This window comes from Myotis brandtii, unplaced genomic scaffold (genome assembly GCF_000412655.1).
Source record: "Myotis brandtii unplaced genomic scaffold, ASM41265v1 scaffold112, whole genome shotgun sequence".
Lineage (NCBI taxonomy): Eukaryota > Metazoa > Chordata > Mammalia > Chiroptera > Vespertilionidae > Myotis > Myotis brandtii.
Window position 1 is genome coordinate 1,461,994 of NW_005353838.1, and position 15,803 is coordinate 1,477,796.

The following is a 15,803-nucleotide window of genomic DNA, read 5'->3' on the forward strand; positions in this document are numbered from 1 at the left end:
TTAGAAAACACAACCTCATGTATAAAACTCCAAAACTTATGAGTAGCTATTGAAAATATTCCAACATATTACTTTACTTTTAAATTAAATTGCTTCTCAACCTGTCAGCTTATTTACTTAATTTTTATAATTTTTTTATTTAAAATAGTCTGAGTGGCTTGGTTTGTAGTATTAGAATATATCATTCATTCTGTAAAATAAGGAACATAAGATTCCCTGTATTTGGAATATCCTTTATACTTTTTTTTTTCCTTTGGGAAACTTGATCTCTCCAATTTTTGAATTAGGTTCTCAAAGAAGTAATTTCACAATCTTTATGAATTGCCAAAATGTACTTACTATATGGTGGCTGAATGCTTTGTAATTTGGGAGCTCTATAATTACTAAGATTATCATTATATGGTGAACATGACATTAAAAAAACTAATTTCCTCTCTCTTAAGCATATCATGTTGATATATTGCTAATTTTTGGAATCCCTGATGGATATTTCTCAGGCCTCAGGAAGTTGCATGTATTAACATATTAGATTGTATTGTGACCTTATTTCCACTTTCTCCCTTTTACTAGAGAAATAGTAAGCCACATGAAAGAAAAACTAATTTAGAAGTGGAACTAGTGGCAGGAAAGTAAACTAAGCGTCAGACGTGTGTTTGCAGTTCTTGGCTAAGTTATCAGAGTTTCCCCCAAAGCATATTGGAAAGCATCACTCCTAGAAACCTCTTCCCTCTCTCACTGCTGCTTTCTAAGCCTCCTGACAGCCACATCTGTTTCGCACTGATAGCTTTTAACATGCATCCCTTTCATGTCTTCTAACAGGAAGTGGAAATAGAGAGAAGTTTGTATTCACCAACATTTAAGAGTCACCCTGGGAGCCAGCCCGATGATTCTGTGAAAGATTCCGACAAGAAAAGTGAGGAAACATCTTTTGACAAGATGTCATCTGAAAGTGGTCACAGCCACATCTATGAAGGTTAGCATAATATTTTGATTTGATTTCTTGGGATCATACATTATATAACATGAATGGTTAACAAATAAAATATATGAGGGTTTTATTTAAAAATTAGTAAGAAGAAAGATGACAAGATAGCTCAATGAACACAATTCAAGAAAAATATAGGTATATTTAAATACTTTTATCTCTATTATATTTGACTTAAACTTTTAAAACTTAATAAAATATATTATAAGTGATTATAAACCAGAACAACAAGCATTTTCGATATTAGACTTTTGGAACAATGCATTTGACCATCATCTGCAAGCAGAAAGGAAACATATTTGTCTTTCTTTCTGTGGGGTAAAAAGGGTAAAATATAAGTAACTGTCAGGCAAAATATAAAAAAATTAAAAATACCTTCTGCAGCTCTTTTCAGACAATTAAACTAAATGTGCTTAACGAATTTGGAATAAAAAATAACGATAGTGTCATAATTGAAGGTAAAAACCTCATAAACTTGATTAATGTTTTACAATGTCATTAAAAAGTTAGTACCTCATATGTTAGAAATTACGCTATTAATATAATTGTCAACTATGAAAAAAGTGCAAAATATAAATAATTTATTAGAAAACACAGATATCATTTATCACTTCTGATTAGTCACATTCTGGATTTTTCCATTTTAGACAAGTAATGCATATTTTAGTGTTTGTAATGTCTGTTAATGATCATAATTAGTACAACTTTTAGAATATCATTTTCTATATATATATATATAAATCTAACTGTCAAGTTGGCAGTCAGCAGAGCAATGTGACATAGTCTATGGAAAATGACAGACAGTTGACAATTTGGGAAAGCAAATGGTACTCTGCTTTAAAACTTTGCTATTTCAAGTTTCATCTGTAAGTCAGAGCATGAGCATCACCTGGAGGCGCATTAGAAATGCAGCACCTTGGGCCCTACACTCTTCCTAATGAACCGGGATCTGCATTTTAACAAGATCCTCAGCTGACTCGGGTGCACATTAAAGTGTGAGAAACTATAGTGTTCAGACTGAACCTCAGCATCATTTCCATATGCTTCCAGTTGGTTTCTGTACGTAATTTGGAGTGGGCGGTGGGTGTGGGAAGAATAAAGGAGAGTTTGCTAATGATGAACTGGGCATGGGTTTCTAACGACATGTAACTGCCATCTCAATCTCTATCTTTCATTTTTAATTCATTTTTGTATGCTCAGTTGATATCCTAATATGATTAGTATTAGTCTTGAGGAATTTACTCCACATATTTCTGGCCTGTGATTAAACTTTATGTGTACTTGGCTAAATGCAAAAGAATTAGATTACCAGCGGTCTAAAAAGGGAAGTTGTAGGGAATGATTTATGTTCTGATGACACTGGCCAATGGAGATCTTCGCATAGGAAAGCAAATATGAGGTTGGCAAACTGATCAAAATTACGTGAAATGACAACTCCACTCATGTCACCTTTCTTCTCTCCTGTGTTTTCTTTGGTTTCCACGCAAAGGTTTTCAACAGCCCTTTGTGTTACAAGCTTAGAAAAGGTATTCTGGAAGGTACCCATTGTTTAGTATCAAGATCTGACTTAAATGTAAGAATGACCTCAGAGTTAAATTTCCAGGTATTTTGAAAATTTCCAGGTATTTTAAAAACACAGGATGGGCATATTGCATTAAGGATGAACATAGCAGTGTGATAAATGACAGAAATGGAACCATTTTAAAATGAGGCTAGAGCTGATATTCCAGACAGGGGTCCTCAAACTATGGCCCGCGGGCCACATGGGGCTGGAGCTGATATTCCAGAGGAGCTGCAATGCTTGTCTTGTTCCCTGAACCTTTGGGCTGGGCCAAAGCACAATTGTTTTACACACAAGAACTGCAATGTTTGTCTTGTTCCCTGGACCTTTGGGCTGGGCCAAAGCACAATTGTTTTACACACAATTGTTCGTAAAGACCGCAGGAAAGCAGACATCCTGGACCCAAGGACTGATGATTATGGAGCTCCTGTCTGAAGCTAGAATCAGTAACAGATCACATATAGGCAAGAGTCAGCTTGTCAGCGCCAATAGGGTTTTTTTCTTCTTTTCATGTAATTATTCCTATGCTCTTCCTTATTAAAACCTCTTGCTTTCACTCTGCAATCAGGGCACCAGGGGTTTTCTGCCTGAATCTATGCTTCTAGAATTGATAGCTTCACTTACTAGTTAAACATTTTAACTACCCTCAACAGTTTCATACTTGAAGGTACTATGTATTCTTTCATAAACAGTAGAAATTTTTTAAAAATAAATTTACAATAGATCTTTTAAAAAATAAACTTAGAATAGATCATTAAACTTAGAATAGCTACCTAATTTTCTGCATTTTTAGAATTTAGTCAAAAAAATAAATTTACAATAGATCTTTTAAAAAATAAAGTTAGAATAGATCATTAAAATATAGCTACCTAATTTTCTGCATTTTTAGAATTTAGTCAAATCAATGTAAATTGATGATTCCATCTCAAAACTCAAGAACAGAGGTGGTTGTGGGATTAGTTCCCGCCCCTTTATCCTCAACTACACGGTCAGGGTAGCAGCACAAGAAAGGCCTAGCATTCCCCTCACTCTCCTTCCTATGCTTGCTGACCCACTCCTAGGTTGTGTTTAATTGCTCTCACCACCCACCCTGATTAGATCTGTTCAGTTTTCCTCATCGATGTATTGGTGTCAAGTAAATCATGGTGCTTCCGGTACATGCTGGTGTATTCTATTCACGATTTCTTTGGGATATACTGTAACCGCTCTTTCAGTGATTCCAGGAAGATGTGGCTCACTGGAAATTAAATGCCAAGCATGACAAATCCACAATTAGATAAATTTGGGTGACGTGATAGTTATGAAAGAAAAATAAATCCATATAAATGGTTTTGACTAACTGTATTGTAGGTATATAAAAATCTGATCTATGGAATTTCCTTCAGATATTTTAAGACCAGTAAATTGTAAAGGGAATATTCAGAGTCTTAGATACTGATTTGCATAGTTTGCTTCACCTGTATGTAGAGTAAAAATCTATTCTTTTCTGCTGAAAAATTCTGGATCAAACGATCCTTCAAATAGCATTGGTGATTTGGGTAATGTTCTTCAAGTTTAAACTACTTGGGATTTTTTAAATATGACAATAACCTGCTTTTCACTTTTATTCTCCAAACCATAATTTTAATATTAATATTCTAAATTATCAAAGTATAAAATACTAACAAGTAAACTATACATTCAAAGTTGCTCTTTTAAGACTTTTGTAATAAACCTTAGGAATTACCTGCTGTATTTCTCTTTTTACTCTGCTCCATTAAAGCTAAATTTATTCTTATAATGGCTATTCATCTTCTCTGGCAGGTTTTACAAAGCAACCTGAGGGTTCTTTTCTTTTTCATTTTCCACTTCTGTTTAAGTGGTGAGATCCATTCAATTATTAATGTTGCTGAAGTAATTGATGTATGTGCAGTATATGTATTTGTGTGTGAGTTGTTGCTATTTACATATCTGATTTTTCACTTAAAATCAGACATTTTAGAGCAATGCTTTCTGTGATATAGAAGTGTTGCATATGTGTGCTGCTCAAGGTGGTAACCACTAGTGGCTATTAAGCCCTCAAGAAGTTGCTAGTGTTAACACAGCAACTTAATTGATACTTCTATTGAATTTTAATTAATTTAACTTTAAATAGTCACTGTTTTGGACAACACAGTTTTAGCAAATGTCATTTCCCCAAGGAGCTCCTCATTTACCCTTCTCATAGGAAGGGATCTAGAAGCTACTTATTCATTTTATGTTATCTTTTCTCTGAAAATTTGCCTTTATTAAAATGCATATAAATAAGTGAACAGAGAATTCATTTCAGCAAAATAATTAAACAACTATGTAGCAATAATCCACACATTTAAAAAAAAAGGATTGCCTTCAAGAGCTAGTGATGGTCTCTTCTCTAGTATTTCCTAGTGATAAAATTAAGAAAAAATAGTTTTATTCATGTCCCTTTTCCACGTGCTGAAAAACAATGATTTTATCACAGGCATACAAATATCTACTATGAGGCTCTGAGTTTTCCATATCATCTCTTCTAGAGCTTAATTGTCTTAGGAATATGAATCCTTTCAGGTTAGGAGCACACCATTCTCTAAATATTTAAGGAAGGTCAACATATTTTAGTGAAATGCAGTAACAGGATATTTTAAAATTAATAGAGCCGTTCATTTAATTTTTTTTAAATGCTTCATTTGGAAACATAAATAAATCAGGTATTTAGTCACAGCAGCTCTAGCCACCGGCTTGATTGTTTCTGCTCTGACTGATTTGTTCTCTCTAATGAGACTCAGAGGACGGGCTTTCAGACCTAATCTCTGGACATGACACACCACGATGGACCTATGACTCCAACACTGGCTTCTGCTTCCAAACTTGCTTTCTTACCCACTGCACCCTCTCTCATGCCTTGAACAATCTCCTGTGGAACAGCCGTGTTATTTTAATTCCCATGGGAGACATTTCATTAGTAAATATATTTTAAATAATTTTATATTTTTTAAAAAGTATTTTAAATGTTTCTGAGGTGACAATCTACAAAGTGAAGAATCCTTTAGTTATATCAAAATTGTCTTATCTGTTCCTTAAAGTGGGTTTTACCTGAACTATCTCAATGACTCCCGCATGTTCCTTCCGTCACTTTTATAGTCAGTGAGTCAAACCGAATTGCAGAGTTAAATCATGGGCTCTAGTGGAAGGGGCAGCTGGGAGTTTGCTATTCTGAGGAAATTGTAATGAAAGGTCTACTCATGAGATCTTTCCCATGGTCGCTAAAAATCAGCCCCTGGGAATCCTGGAAAATGTCCACTGATTAATATTCAAAATCCCAGGAACTCATTTTGATCTTGTCCATGGTCATACTTAATTTTAAAACGTGATGCCATCAAAGAAAGAGAAAAACAAATATAAATATCCCTCTTGAAAATAATTCATTCATTTTACCTCCTCTCAGTTGGAAAGAACTAAATATTGTTTTTAAACATTCTGACTATAGAATCAGAAATGTATATCTATTCCTAGAGAATATTTTTGATGTGCTGTTTTCATTAGTCCATTCATTCATTCAGCAAATATTTATTTATTTTTAGTTTTTTAATATATTTTTGCCCTAGCCGGTTTGGCTCAGTGGATAGAGTGTCAGCCTGCAGACTGAAGGGTTTCCAGGTCCGATTCCAGCCAAGGGCACATGGCTGGGTTGTGGACTCAATCCCCAGTAGGGGTTTGCAGGAGGCAGCCGATCAATGATTTTCTCTCATCATTGATGTTTCTATCTCTCTCTCCCTCTCCCTCTCCCTTCCTCTCTGAAATCAATAAAGAAATATATTTATTTATATATAAAAATTAATATTAATATATATATTAATTTCAGAGAGGATTGGAGAGGGAGAGAGAGACAGAAACATCAACGATGAGAGAAAATCATTTGATCAGCTGCCTCCTGCAGGCCCCACACTGGGGATTGAGCCTACAACACAGGTATGTGCCCTGACTGGGAATTGAACTGTGACCTCCTCATTCATGGGTGACCCTCAACCACCAAGCCACATGGGCTGGGCAGCAACTATTTATGGAGTTCCTATATGTGCCGGTACAATTCTCCATGCTTGGGGACATCGATGAATAAAAGATGAAAGAGAAAAAAGAAAACCCCTGTCCTCATGCAGCTTGAATTCTAAAAGGGAGAAACACACCATGAACAATAAAAATAGTGAAGAAGTAAATTACATTTCAGAAGGTAATAGGTGATATAAAAACTATAGAGTAGGATAGAGGGGATGAGGCCTGGTGGAGGTTTGCAATTTTAATTAGGATAGTCATGGTCAGCCACAACAGAAAGATGACATTTAAGCAAAGACTTGAATAAAATATGTTCTCTTTATCTTTATTCTTCAAAGCATACAAAGTCATATCTTTAATGTGTTCAATACAAATATATCCAGGGAAATTTAAGGCAGAATCCTTCCTGGGTGATTCCAGGCCACATGGTTGAAGCAATTATATTGCTAGTTTCTCAGCAATTCTAGCAGCGGAGGAAAGAAATACATTATCAAAACCCTTATATCTTACCACTGTCACCAATGCCAAGTGTATAGAACTCCAACTCCCTTTGTTTCTCAATATGTGTCCTATACATTTGGGTTATTTATCACTCTATTATGGTCTTCATAAGATAGGCCCAGACAGGAGAAAAGGTGTGTAGGCAGAATCACAGGGCTGGTTGAAGACTTGGAGCCCATACATGGGAACCAAACCAGGATTTGGTTATTCCAGGAAAAGGGACATGAGAATTGTTACCTAATAGGTTTGAAATTAGAATGTCAGTACAAAGATGAAACACAAGAACCCCACATCTTAAATTGAGTTCATGATTCCATGTGTTTATCCAGGTTGGCACAGTTCACATGCCCGTCAGTGTTCCAAAATAAAGGCAGCGTTAGAGGTTCACAAATGTGGTAGGTCCCCTCTGGGCAAGTTTGTTAACAGGTGTTGTGTGAAGTAATCCTAGCTGGGTTTAAGGATTAAAAATGCAGTCACTGCGGATTAGTGCATGACTAAGAAAACTTATTACTTTGAAGCAGTGATTTTGAATGAAAGGGGAGGTGAAAAGGAGAGGCAGAGAGGAAGAGAGAGGGAGGAAGAGAAAAGAAGGGAAAGAAACAAAAACAGGAATAGAGGAAGAAAGGCAGGAAGAAAAATGAAGAAAACAATAAAGCAGTTCTATGGAGCTTTTGAGAAGCAGCTAGAATGCAATTATTAAAGAACTTTTTTGGTGTCAAAGACTAACACAACGGGGAAGCAGTAGCAACCCTATAAACTCAGTAAATGTTTACTGCACACGTACTCTGGACCTGCCTCTGTGCTTGATATTGGGGAGCAGGATAAAGATACAGACCCTGCTCCTGAGTAGCTCACAGTGTAAGAAAGGAGGCAGGTCATAAACACATCAGTATTGGAAGATGGAAGTGCTACAGTAGAAAGACACATAGGAAGCACCTGGGCCCAGAGATGCTTCATAGAAGTGCTGAGTTTCTTCTCTTTTTATTTTAATTTTTCCCCCCAGTGATTTTGAAGCATGATCTGAAGTTCAGCTAGAACAGAAAGAAGGGATGTCTGAGAAGGGGAATATGAGAAAGGTTGACCACTCCAGGTAGATTCTGCAAAATCATGAAGGGGCATTAAAAGTAAGGAATTTGGGGAATAGGGATACTTCCGTATGCTTGATGCTTAGTGGTTCATTTCAATAAATGTCCTTGTATCCCCATAAGCTGCAGCCATAATGGGTGATAAATTCTGAGTTGGGGTAGGTGGGGAGTGGTGAAAATTTCAGGTTAATTAGACTCAGCTACCAGGTTATAAAAGATGGTTTGAATAAAAAAGGAAGACTTGATTTTTGTGCTTTCAGTGTTAATTAACATGTTCATTGGCATATTTGACCAATGCTTACAAAATTAAGAGAGTGGAGTTTGGGCTATTTTTCACCAGGATAAAAGCTAACATTCTAGGGACAATACTAAGCTCTAGATAGTCCCAGATATGGGGAGAGAAATGAAAAACATGGTGTGTATTAGTTAATTATCAGTTTTAAAAATCAAGTTTTCAAGGTGTATGAAGTTTTAAATTGTATATTCAGATTTTGAGCCACATAATCTTATTTAAAATGGGTACTTTATCCATAACAATTTGTTATGGACATTTAATATTAGAAATATCTTACATAAATGTTTAACTCTTAAACATAATTTCTTATTTTTGGTTACTATAGCTTCGCATGCCCTTTAAAATATATAGTGTCCATGGTGAATTATACAAATAATAACGTATTAATAATAAATGTGAAAACCCAAGTAGTAACAGCACATGGACTTTTTCTTTGTAGAGTTACATTTACAAAGAGCTACATGTTTCTATATTTGGCTCTTTTTTTCCACAGCTATAAATACGGGGATGGGGCTAAAATAATGTTCTATGAATAAATTCTGCATGTCCCAGTTAGGATTCTTTATTTGCAACTTCCAAACTGATGAAATAGTATATGAGACCTCAGTTAGAAGGTACACAAAGTACTAGCCAAAGGGTCTCAGGAATTCTTGAAGAATACCACATAACTTTGTATTGCCTAAGACAAAAGGCCACTTGTTCCATTTTTAAAGATCACGTATTTACAAAAACAAAACAAAACATATCAGTTCTTGCCAAACATAATAGGAAACTCATTCTGTTTAACAGTTTATTTGCTCTAATATTTCAGCACTTAACAACCTAGGTAGTTCCAGATTTATTACTGGAGACGTAATCGTTCTCTAGTGACTTGGTGAGACCATTGCTTTTCATAAACATCAGGGAAGGATTTAATACACCACCTCCAAACCTATTTTATATCATCCTGTCACAATACTTTGACCCATTGCTTAAGTTTCTTCCCTCTCCATCCCTAACAATGACATATTGCCTTATGGGAAGATGGCGTCAGAGTTCTTGGCCCATTGCTTTTCGTTATATTATAAACCAAAAACTATTAAGAATTTTTCATATTAATTTATAATGGATTTAAGTTGATAAATAGCTAGTAAAAGCAAAATATAAATCCTCTCTAGAGGAATGCACTTTTTTCTAACATGTTAGAAGTTATTTAATCTCAGTCAGCAGGGAAATAAAATTTAAAATCATAATGAGATACCAGTATACAAACAGAATGTCTAAAATGAATAAAACTGATCATACCAAGTGCTGAGAAGGATATGGAGCAACTAAAACTCTCATGCATTGCTCAGAGTGCAAATCAGCATAACCACTCTTGAAAGATGATTGCCATTATCTGTTAATGCTGAACATACATATATCCTAGTTCCCAATAATTCCATCCTAGATATGTACTCAACACAAATGTGTATATATGTGAGCCAAAGACATATAGAAAAACCTTCATAGTAGCATTTATTTATAATAGCTAAACACAGGAAACAGTACAAATGTTCATCAACAATAGTTAACATGTAGAGGAATGCACTTTCAATCAGGGCCTCAAAAAAGTCCCAAAGATAAATTTCTAATAAACGTGAGCTCACCATCAAAAATCACAATGTAGATGAGAAACAAGGCTATGTATAAGTCAATATAACAAAGCAGAACTACATTTACATAGGCATCAGGTATAAATTAGAGATTCTGGAAAGATAAATCTGTATATTATAGAATTTAGTTTGTAAAACATCTAATATTCAAGTCAGTTGGAAATAGATATATTAGAACTTGAATAATTGCCTGCCACTAACAAAAAGATCCTGTCTTTCATTATACACCAAATTTCTTCTGGTTGGTTTAAAGAGCTAAACATAAGACTCAAAACCTATCAAATATTATAATAATTCTAGAGATATATTTATGATTTTAAAGCAAAAAGGAATTAACAAGAAACAATAAAAACAGAAAGAGAAAAGATGAGATCAATTATTATAACAATAAAATATAAACTTCTATTCTATGAACAATATATTAACTAATTAAAAGCCTAGAAAAATAGAAAGAAAATATTACAGCATAAGTAACCAAAAAAAATTCATATCCAGGATACATGGAAAGTATCTACCAAAGAAGAGACAATAAAATTTAAAATTGGACAAAGTAAATGAAACAAAGAAAAACTATAATTGGATAATAATAATAATAATAATATGAAAATATGAAGACCACTACTATGAATTAGGAAAATAAAAATTAATGTGATTAAGCATTATTCTATCAGAATAAAAAAAGTTTTATGACAGTTTGCATTTTCAGGATATATAAAGAAATAGACTCTTTTATACATTGTTGATGGTAGTATAGAAATGGTATGGTCTCTGAGAGAGACAATTTAACAGTGTTAATTAAAATTCAAAATGTCATACCAAATATTCTACATCAAGGTTTATCTATTTATATAAGTGTAATACTGCGAGTACGGTGTTCAATGATGAAGGATATTTATTGCAGTATTGATTTTATGAGAGAAAAATTAAATACTATTTATATGTCTATCAATCGAGGAATGGTTAAATAAATTATGGTTCACCTATACCATGAAATATTACATAGAATAATATAGTTCAAATAGTATTGACATAGAAAATTTTCTAACATGTATTGGCAGGTTGTTGTACTACTTTAATGTTTTACAGCAAGAAAGCATGTGTGTATTATTAATTTAAAATAGAACATTTTAAATTTAATTTTAAAAAGAAAGTAATTTAAAAATAGAATAATTTAAAAAATTAAATAGAGTAACTTAAAAAAATAGAAAAATTCCTAAGCATGTGCCAACTTTTTGATTAAATAAAAATATTAAAATTTCCATTGTACTATAAGTGGCATACCTGTGCTTAAAAATTGTAAAAAGCTGTAAAAAGTTAACTTTAAATTTTATAATAGCAATACAAAGAAAAAATAATATTAAAATATGTGGTCATTTGGGCAGTGAAACTGACTTTTTTATTGATTTGATTCCACATTTTTTAGACACCACTGTTGTTTCAATTTCTTTTCAATTTGATGGTAAATTTTTAAAGATTTTTTTTTTTTGGTGGTGGTGGTGGTGGTAGGGAGATTTTTAAGTTTTAAATGTTAATAAAGAAAGTATTTTAGGAGAGGTTAATATAAAATCATGTAACTTGAAATAAATTCTGTTTTCAAACATAGTTCATTTTATGAAAGTTCATTGTCTGATGAACAAGGTCTAGATTCTTTTATAGGTTTGCAAAGGAGTGAATTCAATTTTTATTCACTTATTACAGAGCAATCTGGACTGGTTTTCAGTGGCTCTAGGGCTGTGCCAAAACTGTTAGCATTTCAACTGGCTCTTAATAAACAATTTAGATATCTTAAGTCAGGGGGTCCTCAAACTTTTTAAACTGGGGGCCAGTTCACTGTCCCTCAGACCGTTGGAGGGCTGGACTATAGTTTAAAAAAAAAACTATGAACAAATTCCTATGCACACTGCACATATCTTATTTTGAAGTAAAAAAACAAAACGGGAACAAATACAATATTTGTATTTGCATGTGGCCGTAGTTTGAGGACCCCTGTTTAAGTGATACTGGACATTGTTAATGGCATAAAAAAGGCTGTCATTAAATATAAGTCAATAGGCTGAATTCCTATTGAGGCTAGTACATAGCACCAGATAAGAAATAATAGGAAGTAAATTTGGGAGCAGAAAAAGGTTAAAAAAAAAGACAGTTCATGAGAAAACAGTTTTCAAGGAAGCATAGACATCTATATTTTAAGAGAAGATGTTAACACCAATTAGGTGTTAGGCGTCGGCACTGACAACGCAAGGATGCATGAAACATCCTCTCTGAACTCTCAAGTTTTACCATGTGGACCTGCATGTCTGAAAACACTTCCCTGCATGGTTGTTAAAATGCAGATTTCTCAGTGCAGGCTACAGTTTAAAGCAAAATGTAGCCTAATCCCATGTATTTAGAATCTCTGAGTATCAGTTCATTTTAATAAACTCCTCAAGTGCTTTTTGTGTGTGTGTGTGCACTCTAGTCTGATAAACTATGTTACCTTGGACTTTTGTTTACTGAGGGAAATTCCACTATATCCTAGCAGCTCATCTGTACCAAGATCTATCCTGTGTTCGGAGAGAGGTTGGAATTGGGCTGGAATGGGATCAAAATGTTGAGTTTTGAGGATGGGCCAGTAAATATGGAAGTAGCTAACAATATAAGCACAAAAACACAAACAAAAGGTACAGTAAAAGTTGAGATTAGCCAAAAATCTCTTTTAGACAGAGAAACAAAACTATTCTCAAGTGGATCCTGGGATCCTTCCTCTCTCTTCACATAGTCATTCAAGGAAATTATGTGTTGGAGTTTTTTGTGTGAATGAAGCAATGTTGTAACATCTGGGTTGAATTAATTCATTTAACAAGCAATGATTGATCATCTCTTATACACTAGACTCAGAAGACACAAATATGAGTTAAGACTAATCTTGCTTTCAAGGAACTCAGTTTAGTGCAGAAGACTGATAGACATATAAAAATACTAAGATAAGTGCTAATAGAATTATAGAAATCACTTTTCATTTATTCAAGCAACAAATTAATTAAATGCCTATGAGTACCAGGCACCAGATATACCATGGTGAATAAAAATGTGGTTCCTGCTCAAATGAGGCTTTCGTTCCGGTGGGGAAAGCAGACATTAAGTACGTGAACCCATGACAAAATAGGCCATTACAAATTGTGAGAGAAATAGAAGAAAACTGGGTGCATGAGGTTGCTATGGCATTATTCAGGATGAAGGAACCATTTAAACAAAATTTTAAAAATTCAATTTCTAACTAGATTTCAAAATAATTAGCTCTTAAGTCTGACAAGATATTTTGTGAATATCTTGTCAAGATATTTTGTTCTTTTTGACAAGATAATTTCTTCATGTGTTAGTAGGCTGGCAAATGATTGTAGAGTGAATCAACTCTGTTTGCTTGTTGTCATATTTCTAAATTAATTTTTAGTGACTCCTGCAGTAAACTCCTTGTGGCTGACTATTCTTTCTGTGAGAGGAATGTTCCAGATATTCAACTCCAGCTTACTTTTGAGACCAGCTGGATATTGTCACATCTTTTTTAAGGTTTCAATTTTACATATATAATCTTTTACTTCCTCACAGCAGTAGGTTTGATACATGTTCTAGGCCCAATGTAAATTGGAACTGAAGAGCAAAGACAAGTTGAATCATAGTTAATCAGGACTAGAACAACAGTATAATGGAAACCTCAGCCCTAATGATGTGAATAGCTATTTCAGTAAGAGAAAATGGGCCATAGAGAATTACTCACCACTTTAATACCCTCCCCCTCTCCCCATGTAATCACTTTGAGAAGTACAAGATTCTACACAATGGAAAATGCTTAGATGGCTTACAGGGAAGTTGATATTCTGAGCCACTGGCATTAGAATAACAAATAAAGTGATTCCAGGTTGTCTTCTACAGATGCTCCCTCAAGTGCAACCCCTCCTCCAACTGCAAGGCAACCTCTGCAGAGATCTATATGATGTTCTGGCATATTCTACACTGTTATGATTTATCTCCTATTCATAATTACATGCCAATATGTGCCCTGTGTGGAGCATATGTTCAAAATGCTTATTGAATAAATAAATGAATTGCCCAGCTGGCATGGCTCAGTGGTTGAGCTTCAACCTATGAACCAGGAGGTTGCGGTTCCATTCCAGGTCACGACACACACCGGGGTTGTGGGCCGATCCCCAGCGTGGGACGTGCAGGAGGCAGCTGATCAATGATTCTCTCTCATCATTGATGTTTCCATCTCCCTCTTCCTCTCTCTTCCTTTCTGAAATCAACAAAAAGTACTAGAATCATTGAACATGGTTGTAATTTGTGAGCATATCAGAATATGCTCTTTCATATAAAGACTCATGTGATAAAATAGTTAATCATGAACTTTAGTGGTAGGCAAGCCCAGGTTAAATGCTGCATTTGGCATGTACAAATTGTGCGACCTTGAGCAGGTTACTTAACCACTGTAAGCTTTAGATTCCTACTCTTTAAAATAGTAAAGCTAATAATAACATTCTCTAAGGCAGAGATTGCCTGAAATGTTATGTGAAAATAACTTAGTACACCTCATAGCACTCTAAATGGCACTATATTTAATATAAATTTATAACACAGATTTATTTGCCAGCTAGTGCATTCTATAAAACTTCTTTATAGGATATAATTAGAATGAACAATTTTGAAGCATCTTTCTAAGATGCTTCCAAGTTCTTTGAATTGATAAATAACTAAGTTCATTAAGTGCAAGGCAGGTGGCACTTGCATTCTCAGTGCCTGGTAGACATTCAATGAATATTGTTTGGGTGAATACATGACTTACTAGTTTTTGATAAGGTGATCAGTTATGGGTTATGCTTTTGAGGCATAAACTTAAATGGTAAATGCTGCAAAAACGTTGTATCAAATAGAGTCTGCCATATCCATATTTTTATGTGAACAGAATTTCTTTTAAATGACTGAGGCTTGTAGAGTAAGAGAAACTTACCTGTCAACCTACAATGACAATTGAAGTAAAATATGAATAGCTTTTTGGTCAGTCAATAAAAATGGATGAGAAACAGGCACTTCTCTGCTAAAACTTCAAAGATAGTGAAACTGACGTTCCTTAGTCTCCCTCTTCCAAGCACCATTGCATTTTTTAGAACTTTTTTTTTCAATTCACAGTCTAAATATGCCAGCAAAAACCTTTCTTGCACATATCCCCAATTCCCAATATAAATAAATCAAGTGTTGCTTTAAAATTGTACTATGCTTTTTTACTTACAACAAAATTCATCAAGTGCAATAAAGGCATGAAAACAAGCATTCTCCATAGGGACAGACACAAAGCAATTTGAGGCATTCACATGACATTCTTGGGAAAAGTGGGGGACTCCTGAGAGAGCCGAGTGTCCCTAGTCATGTACTGCTGACCGTTTTCTCATATCCCCTGAACTCTCATTCACTCACGCATTCACATACTTATTTATATATCTTTTTTTGTTGTTATTTTGTATTTCATAAAACAAATATATATTTTGGGTGTCTAGCTTGGTATAGCTTTTGATCCTAGCATGTTCACTAGGATGTCCCTGTATCTCAAAATCTGTATCCAGTTTTTAGAGATGTCATTCTTCATTTATATGAAGAAAAGGGAAGAAGCCCGCACTGTATAAACATACATGAATAATAGCTGGAGGCTACCCTTTGTCTTCATTTT

At 34.4% G+C, this 15,803-nt stretch overlaps 1 protein-coding gene across 1 annotated transcript in view; it reads left to right on the plus strand.

Annotated features, from left to right (window-relative positions):
- The first annotated feature begins 823 nt into the window (after positions 1-823).
- XIRP2 (xin actin binding repeat containing 2) overlaps positions 824-15,803 on the plus strand; it is a 102,516-nt gene continuing 87,536 nt past the window's right edge. The window contains exon 1 of the mRNA XM_014545398.1: positions 824-973. Within this exon, the coding sequence (XP_014400884.1) occupies positions 937-973 (37 nt within the window). The 5' untranslated portion in view covers positions 824-936. The remainder of the gene's footprint in view (positions 974-15,803) is intronic.